Source organism: Dromiciops gliroides, chromosome 2 (assembly GCF_019393635.1).
Source record: "Dromiciops gliroides isolate mDroGli1 chromosome 2, mDroGli1.pri, whole genome shotgun sequence".
In the NCBI taxonomy this organism is placed as follows: Eukaryota; Metazoa; Chordata; class Mammalia; order Microbiotheria; family Microbiotheriidae; genus Dromiciops; species Dromiciops gliroides.
Window position 1 is genome coordinate 246,983,748 of NC_057862.1, and position 22,539 is coordinate 247,006,286.

Consider the following 22,539-nt stretch of genomic DNA (forward strand, 5'->3'; position numbering starts at 1 on the left):
CAGCTAGTAAGTGTCAAGTGTCTAAGGCCAGATTTGAACTCAGGTCTTGCTGAATCCAGGGCCAATGCTTTATCCTCTGTGCCACCTAGCTGCCCCCACTAAAGTTTTAATGCCCTTTCTCATTGACTAAACTTGTTTATTATGCTATTATTATTATTATGCTGTTAGCATGATTGTATACCTTTTTTGATTTGTGATAAACACCTTTTTCTTTTAAAGTTAACACTTCGAGGGCAGCTAGGTAGTGCAGTGGATAAAGCACTGGTCCTGGATTCAGGAGGACCTGAGTTCAAATTCTGGCCTCAGACACTTGACACTTACTAGCTATGTGACCCGGGCAAGTCACTTAACCCTCATTGCCCCACCAAAAAAAAAAAAAAAAGAATTAAAGTTAACACTTCTCTTTATTTCAGGCAGTAGCAGGTCTGCTAGCAGATGCTCGTTCTTTAGCAGACATAGCTAGAGAAGAAGCTTCCAACTTCAGATCTAACTATGGCTATAATATTCCACTAAAGGTAAATGAAATTTTGAAATAATAGTTGAACTTTAGTAAAATTAACTTATTTAGTAACTTCTTTTCATCTTTTTCTTTTCTAGCACCTTGCAGACAGAGTAGCCATGTATGTACATGCTTACACACTCTACAGTGCTGTCAGACCTTTTGGTTGCAGGTATGAAATTTTATTCAGTAAAATGTCCTTAAATGACTAAGCTTATGTAGTTCTAAACTGGCATCTTATAATTAGATGATTGATACCATCTAGATGTCAAGAGAAAACTATAGTTTATTTGATAATAGAGGCCATAAGGAACCTTTTGAGTTTGACATGGTCAGGTCTGTGCTTGAGAAAAATCACTTTGGCAGCTGGGTGGAGGATTGATTAGTTTGTGGAGATAGGAAGATCAGTTGTACTGTCGGCATTAATCCAGGTAAGAGTTGACAGGGGCCTGAAGGTGATGGAGTAAAGAGAAGGGTTTAGATGAAAAGGGTGTTGTGGAGATTAAAATGGCCACATTGAGGAGTTGAAGATAATGCCTATATGAGACCTTTCTTTTCTATCTTTGATCTTCTTGGGGCATCTGCCTCCATCTGAGATCTCTGGGTCAGAGGATATGGACAGATGTTATTTGGCTAGCAATTACATTTTGCTTTCCAGAATGGTTTGACCAGTTAATTTACACCAAGAGTGAGTAAGTGAGCTGTAGTTTCCTTGTAATCTTTTAGCTGGACTTAGTTCTCTCTAGATTCCTACCATAGTCATCTGTACCATTTAGGAAAGATGAGAGTCTCCTGTCCTTTAAAAAAAAAAAAAAACTTTTTTGGATTCAGGATTGACTCAAAGTAAATTTCCTTAGGCAAATTTGGTTTTGCTAGACGTCTTTTCATCTTTTGGTGTTCCCTCTGTTACTTTCCTTCTATGTACTTACTCATGGTTCTTGATAGCATTCCTCTTGTTACATCTCTGCACACTTAATAATCCCTTCCCCAAACAGTTCTCTGTATTCCCATTCAAAAATTTCTCTTACTTCAGTTCTTACAATGTTAGGTTCAGACTATCAATTCAGTAAACATGAAACACCCATTGTATATAAGGCACTGGTAATATAAAGTCGTCAAACACAATACTCCCTCCTCTCAAGGAGTTTATGTTCTACCAGGATGGGGGAGAGGAAGGAGTGGATAATAAATATACATATAAATAAATTCAGGACATATACAAAGTAATTTCAAGAGCAGTGATACCTGAAAGGATCAGGAAAGGCCTCCCATGGATGGCAGCTGAGTTGTGCTTTGAAAAAAGTTAGGTATTCTCTGAGGCAAAGGTGAGGATGATCTGTGCAAATGCAGAGATGAAGTGTTTCACAAAGAGAACAAACAGCTAAAAGCCAATTTGACCAGGACAGAGTCCATGAAGGATAGTAATAAGAACTAAGACTCAAATAGTAGGTAGGAGCTATATTGTTAACTTTAAATGGCCAGCTGAAGTTTTTGTATTTTATCCTATATGCAGTAGGGATCCACTGAAGGTTATTTTGTTTTGTTTTGTTTTGAATTGGGAGAGTGACAAAGTAGGACCTCTGTTTTAGGGATATTTATTTGGCAACTTCATAGAAGAGGGATTATAGAGAAGATAACACTGGAGGGAATTGGGAGACTTGCAATAGTTCATGTGAAAAGTGATAAAGACCTGAACTAGGTAGATTCTGTATGAATTGACATAAATGGGGTAGAGGTAAAATCAACAAGACTTGGTAACTCATAAGATATTAAGAATGGAGGAGAAAGGAGTCAAGGATGACTGAAGTTGTCCATATGGGTGACAGGAGTGATGTTTTTTAAATTTAAAAAAAAATTGTTTTCACTTCCAGTTCCTCTCCCTTTCTCCTCCCTTTTCTACCCATTGAGAAGGCAAGAGATACAGTACCCATTATACATATGAAGTCATGCAAAACATATTTTTATGTTTGCCCCCCCCCCCAAAAGGCAAAAAAAAGATGGAAAAAGCAAGAAAAAATATACTTCAGTCTGCACTGAGTACTCAGAGGTCATCATTTTTAATTTGGCAGTAGATAGCATTCTTCATCATGAGTTCTTTGAAATTACCATGGATCATTGTATTGATTGGAGTAGCTAAGTCTTTCACAGTTTATTACTGTCAAAATAGTGCTGTTACCATGTATAGTGTTCTAGTTCTGCTCATTTTACTTTGCAGCAATTCAGTCTTCCCAAGTTTTTATGAAAACATCCCCTTTGTCATTTCTTAGAACACAAGAGTATTCCATTACAATTATATACTAAAACTTGTTCAGGCATTCCCCAATTGATGGGCATTCCCTCATTTCTAATTCTTTGCTACCACAAAAAGCTGCTATATGTTTGTACATGTGGGTCCTTTTCTCTTTTCTTTGATCTCTTTGGGGTATAGACCTGGTAGTAGTATTAATGGGTACACACAGTTTTATAGTCCTTTGGACAGTACCAGGTTGTTCTCCAGAATGGTTGTATCAGTTCACAACTGCACCAACAGTGCATTAGTCTCCCAATTTTTCAACATCCCCTCCAGCACCTCCTTTTCTTTTTTTTCATATTAGCCAAAACATTGCTACTTTCAATAGAAGCAGGAAAGTTTGGAAGTGAGATAGATTTGGGGGAATTAGGATTTCTGTTTTGCACCTTTTGTTTTAACTATCTACAGAATATCTAGGTGTTGATAGTTAGTAATGTGTGGGACTGGAGTTAAGGAAAGAGATTAGGTTTGGATATATTTGGGATTCTTCTGTGAAGAGAAAATGGAACCTGTGGTAATAGATGTGATCACCAAGGGAGAACATGTAGAAAAAGACAAAACCCAGGATAGAGCATTGAGGGACATTCATACTTAGTGCTAGATGAAATATATCTCAAAAAAGCTGGAAAAGGAATAGTCAGTCAGGTAGGAGGAGAATGAAGAAAGAGCATTGTCACAGAAGCCAAAGGAAGGAGTCCAGGAAGAGAGTGTGGTTGGCAGTGTCAGAAGCCAAAAAAAAAAAAAAAAAGGTCAAGTAGAATGGGGATTGACAGAAGATTATTGGGATATAGGAATTTTGGCCAAGTGATGGGGGTTTGGAAGCCAAATACAGTTGTCAGTCAAAAAACATTTAACACCTGTTACATGCTAAGTAGTGTGCCAAGTGCTGGGGATACTACAGAAGAAAACCTAAGAAAAGATAGTGTATAAACAAGCTATATACAGGATAAATAGGAAATAGAGAGTGGGAAAGTCTTCCTGTAGAGGTAGAATTTTAACTGGGACTTAAAGGAAACCAGGAAATCAGGAGGCAGGGTAGAATAATTGAGGCATGGTAGGTGAAAAAATATCCAGTTTGGAGATGGAGTTCAAGGAATAGTGAGGTCAGTGTCATCATTTTTTCCACCAGGTCCATGTTTGTTAGGGGGTTGGGACTTGGAACATCAAACAAAGACTTTTATATTTGATCCTGAAGGTGATAGGGAGCCACTGGAGTTTATTGAGGCGGCAGCAATGTATGTGACATGCTCGTACTTGAACTTTAGAAAGAAAACTTTGACAGCTAAGTGGAGAACGGACTGGAGATGAGAAAATATGAGAGGCAACAAGTATAGATGAATAAGGACAGATTGAAGATGAGAGAGGAAATAGGATTAAGAGTCCAAATTGAGGAGTTTGCCTTAGCAAGAAGAGCCACTTCATCAGAGATTGGAGCAAAGGCGGGGAATAAGGAGTTTTGAGGTACAGAGTGGAATAGAAGAGAGAATTGGTGATGGTTGGCCAATAAGATGTGAATGTCTTTGGTTAATTACCCTAGAGTTTATAGGGATGTTTTTCAACTAAAAACTTAAATTGAACATCTTAAGTTTGTAAAGATATTTGGGAGTTCCTTCTAGAATCTGGATGCTCCTTAAGTCATACAATATAATGTCCTAATTTTTCATAGCTTTATCTGTTCTATTTTGGAACCTACACATTTTCTAGATTTTTCCAAAGTTTTTTGACCTATTTAGGTTTCGCTATCTTCTCAGGCCAAGGATATGTGAATCATCTGTGATTTCATGTGTCCTTCCTCTATCAATGCAAATTGCAACCTCCCTAATGTTTGTGTTAAGGTCAGGATTTGAACACAGGTCTTCCATGTTCATTTAGCCCAATGCGACACTGCCTCTACTTTCTTAGGACAAAGACGAACATATTAATTTTAGTTTACATAGTCTAAAGACAGACTTTGAGATTCCTGAGCCATGATTCTTTGGATGCTTTAAAGAATATTTTTAGTATCTCAAATGAAGAGAATACAATTTCTTAAATTCCATTGCTTTCTTCCTTCTTAAGTGGGAACCACTAGGTTCATTCTTCACTCATCAGAAGGGGTCTGCAATAACAGTAATTTATTTCTTCCCTTAGCTTTAAATCTGCCAGAATAAGCAATTGGTGTTTTACAATTTTAGTGTTTTAAATATTTTTCCTTGAGAAATTGTAAGCCAGTTTAATCATTAGTACTTAGTGACTCATAGAAAATTTTACATTTTATTTTTTTCCTGTTACATGATAATTCTTAACATTCAGTCTTCAAAATTTTGAGTTCTAAATTCTCCTTCCTTCTCTTTCCTTCTCCCTGAGAAAGGCAAGCAATTTTATGTAGATTATACATATGCAGTCATGTAAAATATGCCTTCATATTAGCAAGTCTGTTTTGATCTGAACTCAAGACTCCATCAGTTCATTTTTTAGAGATGGATAGCATTTTTCAGCATAAGTCCTTTGGGATTGTTTTAGATAACATAGCTGAGAATAGCTAGATCTTCACAGTTGATCATCATCATTAAGTACTCTGTACAGTGTTCTCCTCATGTCACTTTATATCATTTTGTATATGTGTTCCCAGGTTTTTCTGAAACCATCCTCCTCCCTTTTTTTAATCATAAAAGTATTTTATTATTTTCAAGTTACATGTAGAGATAGTTTTCAGCATTTGTTTTTATAAGATTTCTAGTTTCAAATTTTTCTCACTCCCTCCCCCCTCCCCAAGACAGCAAGCAATCTGATATAGGTTACATGTGTATAATCACATTAAACATATTTCTACATTAGTCATGCTGTGAAAGAAGAATCAGAGCAAAAGGGGAAAACCTCAAAAAACGAAAACAAAAAAAGTAGAAATAGTATGGTTCAATCTGCATCTAGATTCCACAGTTCTTTTTTTTTCTGGATTTGGAGAGCATTTTCCTTAATGGGTCCTTTAGAACTATCTTGGACCATTCTCCCTGAGAAGAGTCAAGTGTATCACACTTGATCAACTCACAATGTTGTTGATACTGTGTACAATGTTCTCCTGGTTCTGCTCATCTCACTCAGCATTAGTTCACGTAAGTCCTTCCAGGTTTCTTGTTTCTTATAGCACAATAGTATTCCTTTACATTCATATACCACAACTTGTTCAGCCATTCCCTGATTGATGGGCATCTCCTTGCTACCACAAAAAGAGCAGCTATAAATATTTTTATACGTGTGGGTTCTTTTCTCTTTTTTATGATCTCTTTGGGAAAAAGACCTAATAGTGATATTAGTGGGTCAAAGGGTATGCACAGCTTTATAGCCATGGCACTATTGCATTTACTTTACTGGAGAACCATTTTGTGGGGAGGGGGCGGTGCGGGGGCAGTGAGGATTAAGTGACTTGCCCAGGGTCACACTGCTAGTTAAGTGTCAAGTGCCTGAAGTTAGAGTTGAACTCAGGTCCTCCTGAATCCATGGCCAGTGCTCTATCCACTGCGCCACCTAGCTGCCCCCCTCCTTCTTTCTTTTTTTTTTTAAGTGAGGCAATTGGGGTGAAGTGACTTGCCCAGGGTCACACAGCTAGTAAGTGTTAAGTATCTGAGGCCGGATTTGAACTCAGGTACTCCTGCCTCCAGGGCCGGTGCTCTATCCACTGCGCCATCTAGCTGCCCCCACCTCCTTATTTCTTAAAGCACAGTTCAGCCATTCCCCAATAAATGAACATCCCCTCAATTTGCAGTTTTTTTGCCAGCACAAAAAGAGCTGCTCTACAATTTGGAATTATGCCCAAAGGGCGATAAAGCTGTGCATACCCTTTGACCCAGCAATACCACTTTTGGGTCTTTTGCCCAAAGAAATCATGGAAAGGGGAAAGGGACCCACATGTACAAAAATATTTATAGCTGCTCTTTACGTGGTAGCAAGGAATTGGAAGTTGAGGGGATGCCCATCAATTGGGGAATGGCTAGACAAGTTGTGGTATATGAATACAATGGAATACTATTGTGCTGTAAGAAATGATGAGCAGGAAGAGTTCAGAGAAACCTGGAGGGTCTTACGTGAGCTGATGATGAGTGAGATGAGCAGAACCAGAAGAACATTGTACACAGTATCATCAACATTGAGTGTTGATCTACTGTGATGGACTATATTCTTCTCACCAATGCAATGGTACAGAAGAGTTCCAGGGAACTCATGATAGAAGAGGATCTCCAAATCCAGGAAAAACAAAAACAAAAACTGTGGAGTATAGATGCTGAATGAACCATACTATTTCTTTTGTTTTTGGTGCTGATTTTTTCTATTTTGAGGTTTTTTTGTCATTGCTCTGATTTTTCTCTTATAATATGACTAATGCAAAAATATGTTTAATGTTATTATATGTGTGTATCTATCATCTATCTATCTATCTATATATAACCTATATCAGATTACCTGCTGTCTAGGGGAGGGGTGAGGAGGGGAGGGAGGGAGAAAAATCTGAAATTGGAAAGCTTGTATAAACAAAAGTTGAGAACTATCTTTACATGTAATGGGAAAAAATACTTTATTAATTAAAAAAAAGCTGCTCTAAATATTTTTGTACATGTAGGGCTTCTTCCCTTTTTTTTTTTTTAAATCTCTTTTGGGATACAGATCTAGTAGTGGTGCTGATTTAAAGGATATGCTCAATTTTATATCCCTTTGGGCATGGATCCAAATTACATTCTACAATTGTTGAATCACTTCATAACTCCACCAGGAGTGCATTAATGTCCCAGGTTCTTGCCTTTTAGATAATTAGATGAGCCACTTCTGAATTAGCAGTGAAGACAAGGTGCTAGAAAAGAATTTTGGGAAAAAATGTTGGAATGTATCTCTAAGATTGGAAGACCTCATTTTAGTACTGAGAAATACAAAAACTACATGAGGAGTTTTCAGTCTTGCAGGGGGAAACAAGACATATAAATACATTAGGGACATGTTAAAAATAAAGTGCCTTGAGAGACCTGAGGGGAGCAAGGTTTGGTATTTGAGTTGGTCTTTAAATATTATCAAGGAGGGAGAGTGGAAGAACAGATTATCTAGGCATAAAAACAGCATCTGCAAAGGCACCGAGGTAGGAATGCACAGATTAACAGCAGTCTGATTTTTGAAAGTGACAACAGAACTGCTTCTTTGGTAGAAGGGTAAGTTTTGCTATTCAGATTCTATGGGGTTTGATAAAGTGGGTGGGGATCATTAAGATTTGAGATAAGGCTAGAAAGGTAGTCTGTGAAGAGCCTTGAGTATCCTATGAAGTCCTGCCAGCTGGAAAAATCATTATCACATGAGAGGTCTAAGAGTGACCGTAGGGGAAAAGCCTACAAATTTAAGTGACTAGGCCATCTGCAACATTAGAGAATGGTTTCAGTAATGAGGCTAGATGAAAACCAGGTTACAAAATTTTAAGCAGAGGAGGTGGCAATAAGAGAAATCTTTAAGGCCCTTTGTTTCTCACATGACCTCAGCTTTATTATTTTTTAATTTTTTTAAAGTGAGGCATTTGGGGTTAAGTGACTTGCCCAGGGTCACACAGCCGGTAAGTGTTAAGTGTCTGAGGCTGGATTTGAACTCAGGTACTCCTGACTCCAGGGCTGGTGCTCTATCCACTGCGCCACCTAGCTGCCCCTCAGCTTTACTATTTCATCATTGATACGCTATTAGAACTTTTTCCAGAAACCCTAGGAACTGAAACATAGATCATAGTGTCATTTTTATATTCATAATAAATTTGTAAGTGTCATGTTTGTGGTAATTGTTATTCTTACACAGTTTCATGTTAGGGTCTTACGGTGCAAATGATGGAGCACAACTCTATATGATTGACCCATCAGGTGTTTCATATGTGAGTATTGTTAAAAGTCTTTATTGATCAACTAGATATAAATCTTTTGCATTATCTTAATTTCTAAATAGCTCTCCCTCTTCCCCAAATAACCATGCCTTGTAAATGTGAGTATTTCTAGCCAATTTAATTTAATTACAAATTAATTTAATTTAATTCCTTATCTTGTACTCCTCATGCTGAAAATTTTAAGTTTTGCTGTCTGTAACTCCAAAAGGATTTGAACTTAAAAATTTTTTTTTTTAATTTTTTTTTGGTGAGACAATTGGGGTTAAGTGACTTGCCCAGGGTCACACAGCTAGTAAGTGTCTGAGGCCAGATTTGAACTCAGGTACTCCTGAATCCAGGGCCGGTACTTATCCACTGCGCCATCTAGCTGCCCCTGAACTTAATTTTTTAAAGAAATCTGGCCTTCCTTTAATAGTATGGAATTTTATCAAGGAGGCTTTATTAAAAAGCAAAAAAAAAAATATAAAGAATGGTAAGCTCTTTATACTATCTGTAAAGAATATTTTTTAAAAACTCTTGTGTATAATTTTGTGATTTCAGAATCATAGAATTAGATTGTTACTGAATCTTGTGATACAATATACAATACAGGAAATGTTTGTAGGCATCATTCATACCATAAATGGGTTGTTGGGGATATTGAAGGAGATTTTGTGATTTCATTAAAACTTAAAAAATGGGTGATATAAAATGTCAGATCTTTGAACACTTAATTTTTAAAAAAATAAATATACCATATTGGTCCAAATATAAATTGGTATTTTTCTTTTCATCTCATTTGCATAAAAATTGAATTTTGGGGTTTTTTTTGTTTTTTGTATATTCTTATTCATTTATTCATGTATTTAATTTTGAACAGCACATTTTTGGGGTGCTAATTCTGGCCAGTATATGTTTGGCATTGGCCTTGCAGTTTTTCTTTTCTAAAAAAAGACTCTAGTTCCCCATTTCTTTTATCCCTCTTTCCCTCACGAGGGTGGGGGTGAGGAACGTTTGAAACAAATAAGCAATGTCAAGCAAAACAAATTCCCACATTGGCCTTTCCCCAAAATGTTACACTTCTATTTTTTTTCTTTGAAAAATTTCATTTTAAGGGAATAGTATCTCCAGAATAACAAATATATTTTCATCTGTTTGGAAAAGGTAAATTTTTAATTGATTATAGACAAGTTATAAAGGAACTATAGATGGCCAGCTTAAATATACTAGTCAAATGCTTTATAGTCACATCTCTGCATAGCAGATTTCCAAACTGTGTGTGTGATATATGTAAGTGAAGCAAAATAGAATTTCAAAAGCATTTTTTATACTTTACCTTTTATTATTCTTTTGTCTTAGTTAACATTTTGCTTGTGTTCTTGTAGGGTTATTGGGGATGTGCCATTGGTAAAGCCAGACAAGCAGCAAAAACAGAGATAGAGAAACTCCAGGTAGGACTCAATTTATATAAATGTTTAATTTACTAAAAGTCATAACAGTGGTTGTATCCAAATATAGTAAGGAGGGAAAAAAATCTGCCCTGGGTTACTTTCTTACTAAAATTGCCTAAGATGTTTAAAAATGTTATTTTATGTTGACCAGATAACTATAGTCGCACCCAGAAAAAAAGGCACACAAAAATGTAAGTGTAACATGTATAGCCAAAACAAATTCTTACTTTTATTCTTGAGTACACAGAAAAGTATCATTTTAAAATACCATATAGCTTAGTGTTGTGGTGTACGTAATCTATGTTCTCTGTGCTGCCTCAGAAAGGCTGAGGCTTGGCACATCCCTTCATCTCAGGGGTTCTGAGTCACAGTCAACTAAGGCCATCCAGTGTCAACCTTAAGTTTGGCATGATTATGATGAGCTCTTAGAAGCTGGGAGGCCACCAGACTGCCTGAGGAGAGGCAGATCAGCTAGGTCAAAGCTCCTTTGCCGGGCAGAATTGGGCTGAGCCCTCAGGGAGCTCTGTACTTACAGCCTGAAAGAAATAGGGGAGATACTCAGTCATCTAAAATAAAATAAAATAAAAATATAGTATACATTTTTTCTTTTATCTTCAAACAATGTATTGGGTTTAATTTTTTGTAGCATATAATTAACTGGTTAAATGTATTCATTAATATCTTTTACCTGCCTCAACCATACTTGTTATAATTAAGAAGAAAATTACTATAAAATGTTTTAAGTAGCAATTAGTATAGATGTAGTTATATGGACATTTTGATCCTATGCAGGAACATATGTAAACATGTAGATTTGAAAGGGAGGCAGATAATATAAGGGAAAACATAATAAAGATGGCCCATGAGTTATAAACCAACTATTATTTGGAGGTGAAAGAGGTGGGTGATAAAAGGCCAATTTTAGAGCTTTAGGGAATAAGAAGTAACCCACTTTGGTTGCAATGTAGAGTGCATGGAAGAGGAAAGAATACAGTTAGCCTGGGAGTGGTACTTAACTTAGACATAAAAGAAGCTAGGGAGTGTTGGCTCTTTATTAATTTTTTTGTGAGGATTAAGAGAATGTGAAGTGCTCTTGTAAACCTCAAAATACTAAGAATTGTTGATAGATGTCTTATTGGTTATCTAAAGGACTGAAACAGGGAATGGAAATGGTTTAAAAAGACCAAAGGCTCTGGCTACAGAGAGGTTGGGGGAAGGAAAGAGATGCCAGGCCCTGAAGCCATTCCACAGGGGAGAGGGAAGTCTCCGTAACTGTCTACTTATTAAGCAAGAACAGGCTGTAAAACTAAATGAAAGTAAATTGGTTCTTAGCAGTGTATCAGCCTCACAACTAATCTATGTTGTCAGATCGGTTTAATAAAACATGACTTTTACCATTGTCTGTAGGACTTACTAGCTTTCGTTACCATCCAGAATGTGCCTTGTAATGTCATTTTCCCATTTTAAACTTACCCCATGCCTTGGGGACCAAATTAAAAAGTGTTAAGCATTACCCAGTCATGTTTATTCTTATATCATTGTCATAGTCCAAGCTTTTGGGGAGTGGGCTCTTCTGTTATCCTGTTCTTACTGAGCTTGCATATTGGGGGCCAGTTCCCCTTTTGCGTTCTTATTGTCAGTGTCCGAATCTGGTCTCTGTTCCAAGGGTTCTTTCTTGTCAGCACCTTTATTTCTTAAGGCATAACATTTGCAGAAATAAGGCTAGGTGGTTTTAAAAATAAGCCATAGCTCCCAAGATTGTTTCTAAAGCTAAAACTCCAACCTTGGGTTTGAACCTGAACCTTTTTTTCCCAGGCCCTTGTTCTTCACCTTTTTCCCAGCTTAAGTTTTATGCGATTACCAACTCTGCCACACACTCTGATTAATAGAACATTCCTTCAAGAATTCGATAACAATAATAAAGAATGATACAGGAGCTTTGGGTTGGTTCTTATTATTCTTAATGTCTTAGTTCTTGTATACTCGTGTGTGTGTGTGTGTGTGTGTGTGTGTGTGTGTGTGAGATGAGGATATTCTATATAGATTATGGAGGGACAATAGAAATCCAGTTATTATTCCCTAGTAAGGGAATGCATTTGTTCTGGTTGGTTGGTCATCATGCCATTCTGGACAAAATGATTCATGGTTTATTCAATCTACCTTGTGGCTCTGTATATATAACCAGGGATTCCAGTAGGCTCCAACCTGGTCCCATAAGTAATTTCTTTTTCTTTTTTGGGGGGGGGGATGGGGGGTGAGGCAACTGGGGTTAAATGACTTGCCCAGGGTCACACAGCTAGTAAGTATGAAGTGTCCGAGGTCAGATTTGAACTCAGGTCTCCCTGAATCCAGGGCCGCTGCTCTATCCACTGCACCACCTAGCTACCCCTCCCATAAGTAATTTAATTGATTTCTTCCATCTTGGGGGATATAGTTCCTTAGATTTTTTACAGCAGTAGGAGTCAAAGAGCCTATGTGAACATTTTCAGAAACATCCTGGAAAAGAGAGATATGACAGTTTTTCTTACATGCAGGTAAAAATCTTTTCTGAATCAAATTCATCTTTATAACTGTTTGTAAACATTTTTTTAACCTTTCCTGAATTGTTAGTGTTACACTCATATATTTATAATCACCTTTGAGAGTGTTATCAATTGTCAAACAGTCTGAGAGCATTTGACACATGATACTATTATTAGACTTTAAGAAAGTTCTTATCCATTTTCAAGTATTTTTGAAAGCACTTCAGATTTTTGTTTTTGTTTTTCAAATTAGTAAAGTTGAAGGCCATGATGGTGTTTTCTTTAGAGTAGAAGAGGACTTTTAATTCAATGATAACTAGAACCTGAACAAACTGGGCATTTGGCTTTTTAAAAGTGCTGCTGCCCCCACCCCTGACCATCCATCATCCATCTCTCCATTTATTTATTTATTTATTTGTAATATGCTTTAGTGTAGCAAGGTAGAGTGCATTACAGAGAAAGGCAAACTACCCTGATATATCTAAAGAAAATTTCCTTTTCAACCACTTCCTTTTTTTTTTTCCTTTAGAGATGAGGAAGCTTAAGTTGAGAGGTCAAGCAATTTTAAAGCTCATACATATATAAAAAGTAGCAAAGCCAGTATTCTAATGCAGACCTTCTGACTCCAGATTTTTTCTGCTATGTCACATTCAGGCATATTTTTCCCCTTACTGCAATTATTCCTCCAACAACATTACTCCTCTTTCCTCCATTAAGTGTTAAGGAAGCTAAGTGTTTTGGTGTATAGAACCTAGAACTGGAGTCAAGAAGACCTGAGTGCAAATCCAACCTCAGACATTTAGTAGCTGAGCCACTAAATTTATTTAGATCCTTTTGTCATCATCATTATTATTAATAGCAGAATATACATAATTAAGGTATTCTAATGTTAGTCTATTCAAATGCTTAACTAAAACAATAGTCAACAAGTAAAACAGTAGGATTAAAATAATGCAATGGTAAAAATAGTTTTAAAAAAATTCTAAAATGGATCTGATTTATCAGCACTGTATTTCACATCCAACTTGGAGTCATACCAGCAGGTTCTCCAGTGCTGGCTCTGGCACTTAATTACACGTACACTTGTATAACTGTGCATTTCTGGATCTGTTTTTTCTAATTTATAAAGTGAAAAATAACATGGATTAGGTGATTTTTCAACTTTAAATCTAATCCCAGGATTGGAGCAGATGTGCTGCCCTGAGTATAATTGCATAAGCTTTATGCAATCACTCTTTGGACTTTGAATAACCAGTTTAGTAAAACAGCCATAACCACAAAACAGTTTAGAGAGGTCCTGACAATAGTTGTGTGTTGTCTTCATTTAACGTGATTGTCATAGCCACAACTACCCACATTCTACTAGCTATTCTTCACTTGAAGGCCCCATCTTTGTGTTTATGGGATGGAATGTGAATTCCAGGCCATTGGAAACATGACCACATGGAGTTAGAAAAGAACATGTCTCGTGTGAGTCTTGTTCCTGTTAAAGCTGCCATTGTGTGATGCCAGGTAAATTGCTTAATTGTTCTGGCCTTCAGCTTTCTCCTCTATAAAAATTAAGAATCAGGAAATTGGACCAGGTAACCGTTGAAATCTCTGTAATTTCTGGACTGGAAGGAGGAGGTTAGGTTATGAAAAGCTTTGAATGCCAAATAGGTTTTCATATTTCCTCCTGGAGTTTATTGAGGATGACAGGATGAAACTTGTGCTTTAGTGGCTTAATGGGATGGATTGGAGTGGGGAGAGACTTGAGACAGGTCATAAAGATGATGAGGGCCAGCACTAGAGTGGTCAGTGTCAGAAGAGAAGGGGGCTTATTTGAGAGATGTTGCAAAAGTGAAATTGATAGGCCTTGGTAACAAATCCAGACTGACTCCTGAGCATGGAAGGTGGGAGCAGTGTGGGGTATAGAATAAAAAAGAATAAGTACTAGTTTTGTACTTATTGAGTTTAAGATGTCTATTTGGATATCCATTTCAAGATGTCTGAAAAGTATTTGGAGATGCAAGACTGGAGATGTGCCAAGAGATTAGGGCAAGATAGGTAGATTTGAGAATTATCAGCATAGAGATGGTAATTAAATCCCTGGGAGCTGATGAAATTACCAAATGAAGTAATATAGAAGGAGAAGAGGATCCAAAACAGAACCTTCAGGGACAAATATGATTACAGGGAGTGATCCGGATGAAGATCCAGTAAAGGAGACCTAGAAGGAGCAGTCAGAAAACCAGGAGAGAGTGGTGTCAAGAAAACCTAGAGAGAAGAAAGAATCAAGTAGGAGAGAGTGAAAATAGTGTCAGTCTGCAGAGTGGTCTAGGAGAATGAGGATTGAGAAAAAGCCACTGGGTTAGATTTGGTGACTGAGATCATTAGTAACTTGAGAGAGAAGAGTTTTGGTGAAATGACAAGGTCAGAAATCAGATTGTATGGGCTTTTAAGAGAGTGAGAGGGAAAATGGAGAGATACCTGTTGTAGACAGCCTTTTAGAGGAGTTTAGCTACAAAGGACAGAAGATCTCTATATGATGATAATTCCATGTCTAGTTGAAGTTTTGTTTTTGTTTTTGTTTTTTTAGTGAGGCAATTGGGGTTAAGTGACTTGTCCAGGGTCACACAGCTAGTAAGTGTTAAGTGTCTGAGGCCAAATTTGAACTCAGGTACTCCTGACTCCAGGGCCGGTGCTCTATCCACTGCGCCATCTAGCTGCCCCCTAGTTGAAGTTTTAAGGAACAGATTCTTTTGTCATTCTGGTAACATTCTTACTGTATATTTACTGTGGGATAATGCTGATCATATGCCACTTCAGCCATTCTTCCCCGCCCCCCTTTTGATAAACATCTCCTTAATTTCCAGTTCTTTGCTACCAGAAAGAGAACTGTTATATGTTGGTATATATAGATCCTTTTTCTTTGATCTCTTTGGGGTATAGACCTAATAGTGATATTGCTGGGTGACAAGGTATGTCAGTTTTATAGCCTTTTGGGCATAGTTCCAAATTTTTCTCCAGAATGATTAGACCACTTCACTACTCCACCAATTCATTAATGTACTTATTTTCCCTTATCCCCCTCGAGCATTTGTCATTTCTAATAGATATGAGGTGGTACTTCAGAGTTGTTTTAATTTTCCTTTCTCTAATCAATAATGATTTAAAGTATTTTTTCATATGACAATAGAAAGCTTTGATTTCTTCTGAAAACTGCCTGTTCATATCCTTTATCAATTGGGGAGTGACTCATTGTCAAGTTGACTCACCTCCCTATATCTTAGAAATGAAACTTTATCAAACTTGCTGTAAACATTTTTCATATTACTTCATTGTCTTTGATACGTTTTAGCAAAATGTAGTTTCTTTGCTTCTCTCTTTTAATTTAATTAAGTCTGGTTTTGGTTTTGCTTTGAGATCACGGTTGCTGTCTCTGCCTTTTTTACTTCAACTGAAGCAAAATAAATTCTGCTCCAACCCTTTGTTTTAATTCTTTGTGTCTCTTTTGGTTTCAGGTGTGTACAAGGTACACAGCATATTGTTGGATTCTGTTTTCTAATCCATTCTGCCATCAACTTCTGCTTTATGAGTTTGCTCATCCCATTGATTACTGTGGTTTTTCTTATATCCTATTTTCTACTGTTTATCCTTTTCTCTCTTTTTATCCTGTCCCTTCCTCAAAAGTTTATTTTGCTTCTGACTACTGCCACCCTTTAATCTGCCTGCCATTTTGTCATCCTAACCCCCCAATATCTCTTTTCTTTTTTGGGTGGGGCAATGGGGGTTAAGTGACTTGCCCAGGGTCACACTAGCTTTTTTTTTTTTTAATTTTTTTTTTAAGTGAGGCAATTGGGGTTAAGTGACTTGCCCAGGGTCACACAGCTAGTAAGAGTTAAGTGTCTGAGGCCGGATTTGAACTTAGGTCCTCCTGAATGCAGGGCTGGTGCTTTATCCACTGCACCATCTAGCTGCCTCACCCAATATCTCTTATCCCCTTTCCTTCCAATTTTCCCACTGGGTAAGATAAATTTCTATACCCAACTGAGTGTTTCTTCTTTGAACCAATTCCAATGAGAGTGAGGTTCAAGCACTGTCTTACCCCACCCCATCCCCCACTGCCACCCTCCAATTATAAAAGCTCTTCCTAGGATTCCTTTTATGTGAGAAAACATCTTCCCAGTGCATCGCTTTTACACACACACACACACACACACACACACACACACACACACACACAGACTGGATGAACATCTCACACCTGTTAGATTCCTTCTAACTGTCCTAATAATGATAAAATTCATGGGGGTTAGATGTATCATCTTTCCATATAGGAATGTAAACAGTTCAACTTTATTGAGTTCCTTATGATTATTCTTATAATACCCTTTTTATGCTTCTCTTGAGTCTTCTATTCAACTCGTCATCAGGAATGCTTGGAAATTGTCAATTTCATTAAATGTCCACTTCCTACCTATACTCCACTCCCCCAATTGTTATACTCCATTTTGCTGGGTAGGTTATTCTTTTTTTGTAATCCTAGCTTCTTTGCCTTCCAAAATAATCATATTCCAAGCCCTCTGCTCCTTTAACATGGAAGCTGCTACATCTCATGTGATCTGACGGTGGCTCCCTGATATTTGACTCCTTTCTGGTTCCTTGCAATATTTTCTCCTTGACCTGGGAGTGCTGGAATTTACCTCTAATATTCCTGGGAGTTTGCATTTTGAGATCTCTTTTAGGAGGTGATCAGTTGTTTCTTTTAATTTTTAATTTACATTCTGGATTTAGAATATCAAGACAGGTGGCACAGTGGATAAAGCACCAGCCCTGGATTCAGGAGTGCCTGAGTTCAAATACGGCCTCAGGCACTTGACACTTTAGTAAGTGTGTGACCCTGGGCAAGTCACTTAAATCCCATTGCCTGCCCACCCCCCACGCCCCCCAAAAGAGTAAAATATCAGGACAGATTTCTTAAAATATGATGTCTAAACTCTTTTTTTGATCATGGCTTTCAGGTAAATTATCTTTCCTTAATCTATTTTCCAGGTCAGTTTTTCCAATGATGTATTTCACATTTTCTATTTTTTTTAAGTTTTAAGTTTTAATTGTTTCTTGAAGTCTTATGGAGTCATTAGCTTCCAGTCGCCAAATTCTTATTTTTAAGGAATTGTTTTCTTTTTTTCCATTTGGCCTATTCTTTTTTTTTTTTTTTACAGGGCAATGGGGTTAAGTGACTTGCCCAGGGTCACACAGCTAGTAAGTGTCAAGTGTCTGAGGCCGGATTTGAACTCAGGAACTCCTGAATCCAGGGCCGGTGCTTTATCCACTGCACCACCTAGCCGCCCCTGCCTATTCTACTTTTAATGAAGTTTTCTTCAGTGAATCTTTGTGTCTCTTTTGTCATTGGGCCAGTTTTGGGGGGGGGGGTGTTGAGGTGTTATTTTCTTCACTATTTTTTTGTGTGTGTGTGCTTCTTTTTGTTGTTGTTTTTCAGTTTTGTCCAACTCTTTGTGACCTCACTTGGCGTTTTCTTGACAAAAATACTGGATTGGCTTGTTACTTCTCCAGCTCATTTATGAGAAATTAAAGCAAACAGGGTTAAGTGATTTATCCAAATTCACACAGGAAATAAATGTTTGAGGCCAGATTTGAACTCAAGAGGATTAGTCTTCCTGGTTTCAGGCCTGACATTCTATCCACTACACCACCTCCCTGTCCCATGCCTCTTTTACCAAGTTATTCTCTTTTCATCATTTTCTTGCATCATTTTCCCAGTTTTTTCTCTACCACTCTTAATCCTTCAACTATTCCAGGAATTCTTGTTGGCCTTGGATCTAATTAGCTTTTTTTTCCCCTCTAAGTTTATGTCTTAGGTCTTCCTTGCCACTGTAGCGTACCTTTATATGGCCAGATTATTTTTTTGTTGTTTGCTCATTTTCCCAGCTTTTTTCCTTTTGAATTATGTTGAAGTCAGGCTCTGCTCACCTGGGTGTGAGGAGGCACTGTGCCAAGCCTTAGGTATTTTTGTGTTGCTGTTTTCAGAACTGATTGTGGGAGTCTAAAGGTTTTTGGTGCTTCCAAAGTGGTATTATCCTGGGAGAAATGTTGTCACTGCTCTCCTAGACTATGCTCTGGTCTTTACTGAGGAAGGTCCCCTCCTCCACTGCAGCTGCAAATGCTAGTGTTCCTCTTTTTTTTTTTTTTTGGTGAGGCAATTGGGGTTAAGTGACTTGCCCAGGGTCACATAGCCAGTAAGTTAGTGTTCCTCTTGATCCTGGAACTGTGACCAAGGCCCCTGCTCTCTTACATAACGGAGCACAAGTGCTCCTCTTTGTCCTAAAACAAAGAATTGCTTATAGGCAGTAGAGTTGCCAGTCTGCACCAGCTGCATCCAGCTAGCAAAGGGTCTAGAGTATAGCTTCTTTTTGACTACTTCTCCAACTCCCATACCATCTCTGGGCTGAGAGCTCCCAAAACTGTTGCAACTACCTCTGGGACCCACTGCTGATAGTCTGGCCATGTTCCAGGCCTGCATCCAGCCTAATGTTAAAGACTTATACTGTGAACTTCCTAAGTTGTCTTAGGTTGGGAAAATGTTTCTCTGACCTTTTTTGGCTCCACTGTTCCAAAATTTGCTTTGAAGTGTTATTTTAAAGTTGTTTGGAGGGAAATGTTGGGAAATTTGAGTTGGTTCCCCCCTCAATACTCTACCATTTTGACTTTGCCTCAACTAAATTATCTTGACAACAGAGATAGTTGCTATGGTATTAGAATTACTGTAAAGAATCTCTTGGTAATTAAGAAAGGACTTTAGTATTGAGAATAGGAAATTGATAAATTTGCCTTTGGATATGTAATGATGTTAACCACATTCAAGTATAATACAGTCTTTTTGGGGGGGGGTTAGGTGACTTGCCTAGGGTCACACAGCTAGTAAGTGTTAAGTGTCTGAGGCCAGATTTGAACCCAGGTACTCCTGACTGCAGAGCCGGTGCTCTATCCACTGCGCCACCTAGCTGCCCCTAATACAGTCTTGAAAATATTGGGGTGGAATAAAAAATGTAGTCCTCTCACTTTCGGTGGGTGAGTGAAAGCCCATTTGGCCTTCAGTTGCTAATCTATGAAACTATTTTAAAAATATATATATTATTTATATAATTGTATTATACTGTCAATACATTTTCTCATAGATGAAAGAAATGACTTGTCGTGATGTTGTTAAAGAAGTTGCAAAAATGTAAGTATTTTTTCATCATTAAGTTTCTCAACTCGATGGGACTCAGAATTATTTTTGTAGTTGTAATCATTACTTTTTAGTGCCTGGGTTCGGTAAATGAGGATGATTTAAAAAAAATTTTTTTTTTTTGTGGAGCAGTGAGGGTTAAGTGACTTGCCCAGGGTCACACAGCTAGTAAGTGTTAAGTGTCTGAGGCCGGATTTGAACTCAGGTACTCCTGACTTCAGGGCCAGTGCTTTATCCACTGCGCCACCTAGCCGCCCCAAGGATAATTTTTAATGTAACTTTTATAAAGTTAATGTTGGCTTTTTTTCCTATTAAGGTCACTTATGCAGCTTATTCTTCACCAAACCAGTCTTGGTCCTGTCTTATTTTTTCCCCCAGAAACATTCAGGCTTAAGGGGGAAAAATCCCTGTCACACTCAGGCATCATGAGAATTGAGAAACATAAAACAATAGTAGAAGCTTCCATGAGATAGAAAACTTAACTAATTTAAATGTCTCAAACTCATGAAAAATTTCCAAAGTAAAAAAGTTTATTGGGGCTACAACAACAGGGTAATTTGAGGAAGGAAAGAGCCTTAAAAACTAGGGAATATAAAGGAAGATAAATAACTGAGAGCTAAAGATGCTTTTTTCTTTTTCTTCTTTATTGGTGAGGCAATTGAGGTTAAAGTGACTTGCCCAGGGTCACACAGCTAGTAAGTGTTAAGTGTCTGGGCCAGATTTGAACTCAGGTCCTCCTGAATCCAGGGCTGGTGCTCTACCCACTGTACCACCTAGCTGCCCCCAAGATGCTTTTTTTCAAATACAAGGAGATAAAAATTCCATTTGTGGAATAGTTAGGTTAGAAATAAGACTGAAAAAGGTAGTTTGGAGACAGTTGATAAACAGCCTTAATTCCTATACTGGAGAGGTTATATTTTACCCAGGTAAGAGGAGCAGTTAAATGACCTGCTCTTTAGATTGTTTGGTAGATTTGTTAGAGGGAGGATTGGAATCAGAGAGACCAAGAAAAGATGATTTTCAGGACTTTGCTTTTAAAGAGGTATTTAACATTGTGAGTCATTCTAGGGGTCTTCAAATACTCTTTTGTGACTTTTGAACATATGTCAACTTAGCTTAAATTTTGAAAACTAAACTACACACACACAAACTTTTTTTTTCTTCTTCTTTTGGTCCAGATTTGTGATTTCTTTGGTTTGGGAAACTTCCAGTGAAGAAACTATTTTTGCTAATGCAGACTGGTCTGTAATTTATGGATTAACTTACTGATGTGGTAATTTTATTACTTCTTTTATTCCAGAATCTATATAGTACATGATGAAGTTAAGGACAAAGCTTTTGAACTAGAGCTCAGTTGGGTTGGAGAAGGTAAAAATGCTTTCGTAAACATTCCTTTGTACATTTTTGTTTGGTGAGCTTGTATACCCTTTGGGATAACTCAGTATTTTGTTACTGTTTTAACTATTTTAAGTTTTTTAAACTCTCACATGTTGAGGTCACAGTAAGGTTTGAAAATTGATCATTTTTCAAGATTTTGCAGTCATCAACATAATTCAATACAAATACACAATTCAGAAAGGATTATATCTGAAAAGGACCTTCCTGCTTCCAAGTCTAGTACCAAGTATAAATTTTTTTTTTAAACAACAGAATAATTTTGAATTCTTCTAAAGGACATTTTCTCAGCAAGGTTCCAACATGGAGGTATCAGTATAACTTGCAGCACCTCCTGCATTAAGCCTTAACAATATAGTTCAGTTTTTAAATGTGTGTTAAGAACAGTTTAAACACAAAATAATGAGACATTAAAAAAATTAATAATTATAATACTGATAACATGCTACTACCCATACTTTAGGTTCAAATCCCTAAATTTAAAAATATGTCTTTAATTTACAGTGACAAAAGGAAGGCATGAAATTGTTCCAAAAGATATAAGAGAAGAAGCAGAGAAATATGCCAAGGTAATAACTTTGTATAATAATGCAGGTGTGGTTGAGTTTTCTAACTACGGGTGGAAGTGGGTAAAAAATGAGAATTTATTTGAAAATGAACATCAATGTTATAGGAAATAATTAAAGAAAGTTTGCTTAAAATGGATTTTGAAAGCAGATTGGGGCTGCTGGCGGGTCCATTTAAAGATAAACCCTGTATTTTAAACCCCTCTATTCAGTTCTGGCTTTTCATCAGTTGTAAATGCAGGTTCAGGTTTTTTGTTGACATGTATGTTCCATATAACCACAGACTAAGAAGCATTTTAATGTTCAAATACTGACTGACTATTCTTCTTTTAAAACAGGAATCTTTGAAAGAAGATGATGAATCAGATGATGATAATATGTAACAATGAGTGCTACAATGCTTTTTTTAAAAAACGTTTTACATGTAAACTATGTAGTAGTGTCCTGTGGATTATTACCCCAGTGACAGATTACCACTTTATTAAAAATTTATCTTGTATCCACAAGTTCATTTTGTTCTCTATGACAAAATCTCTACTTTGGGAGGGGTTGTAAGAACTTTACCCATTTTGTCTCACTATTAATACTAGGCAGTTTACCTGGTAGATTGACTCACATGGGTCCATTAAAGAAGAAATCATTCTACTTCTTTTGCAGCTCATTTTTTCCCATAACTAAAACAACTTCAAATAATTCTTGTGGCATGGTAATGTATTGTCTAAAACCCC

The 22,539-nt window shown here is 37.2% G+C and overlaps 1 protein-coding gene across 1 annotated transcript in view; it reads left to right on the forward strand.

Annotated features, from left to right (window-relative positions):
- The window catches only part of PSMA3 (proteasome 20S subunit alpha 3), a 40,065-nt gene extending 17,743 nt beyond the window's left edge, over positions 1–22,322 (forward strand). Inside the window, exons 4-11 of the mRNA XM_043981542.1 lie at positions 414–515; positions 598–671; positions 8,586–8,658; positions 10,032–10,097; positions 19,798–19,844; positions 21,151–21,218; positions 21,750–21,814; positions 22,150–22,322. Of these exons, the coding sequence (XP_043837477.1) occupies positions 414–515; positions 598–671; positions 8,586–8,658; positions 10,032–10,097; positions 19,798–19,844; positions 21,151–21,218; positions 21,750–21,814; positions 22,150–22,194 (540 nt within the window). The 3' untranslated portion in view covers positions 22,195–22,322. The remainder of the gene's footprint in view (positions 1–413; positions 516–597; positions 672–8,585; positions 8,659–10,031; positions 10,098–19,797; positions 19,845–21,150; positions 21,219–21,749; positions 21,815–22,149) is intronic.
- The last annotated feature ends 217 nt before the right edge of the window (positions 22,323–22,539 follow it).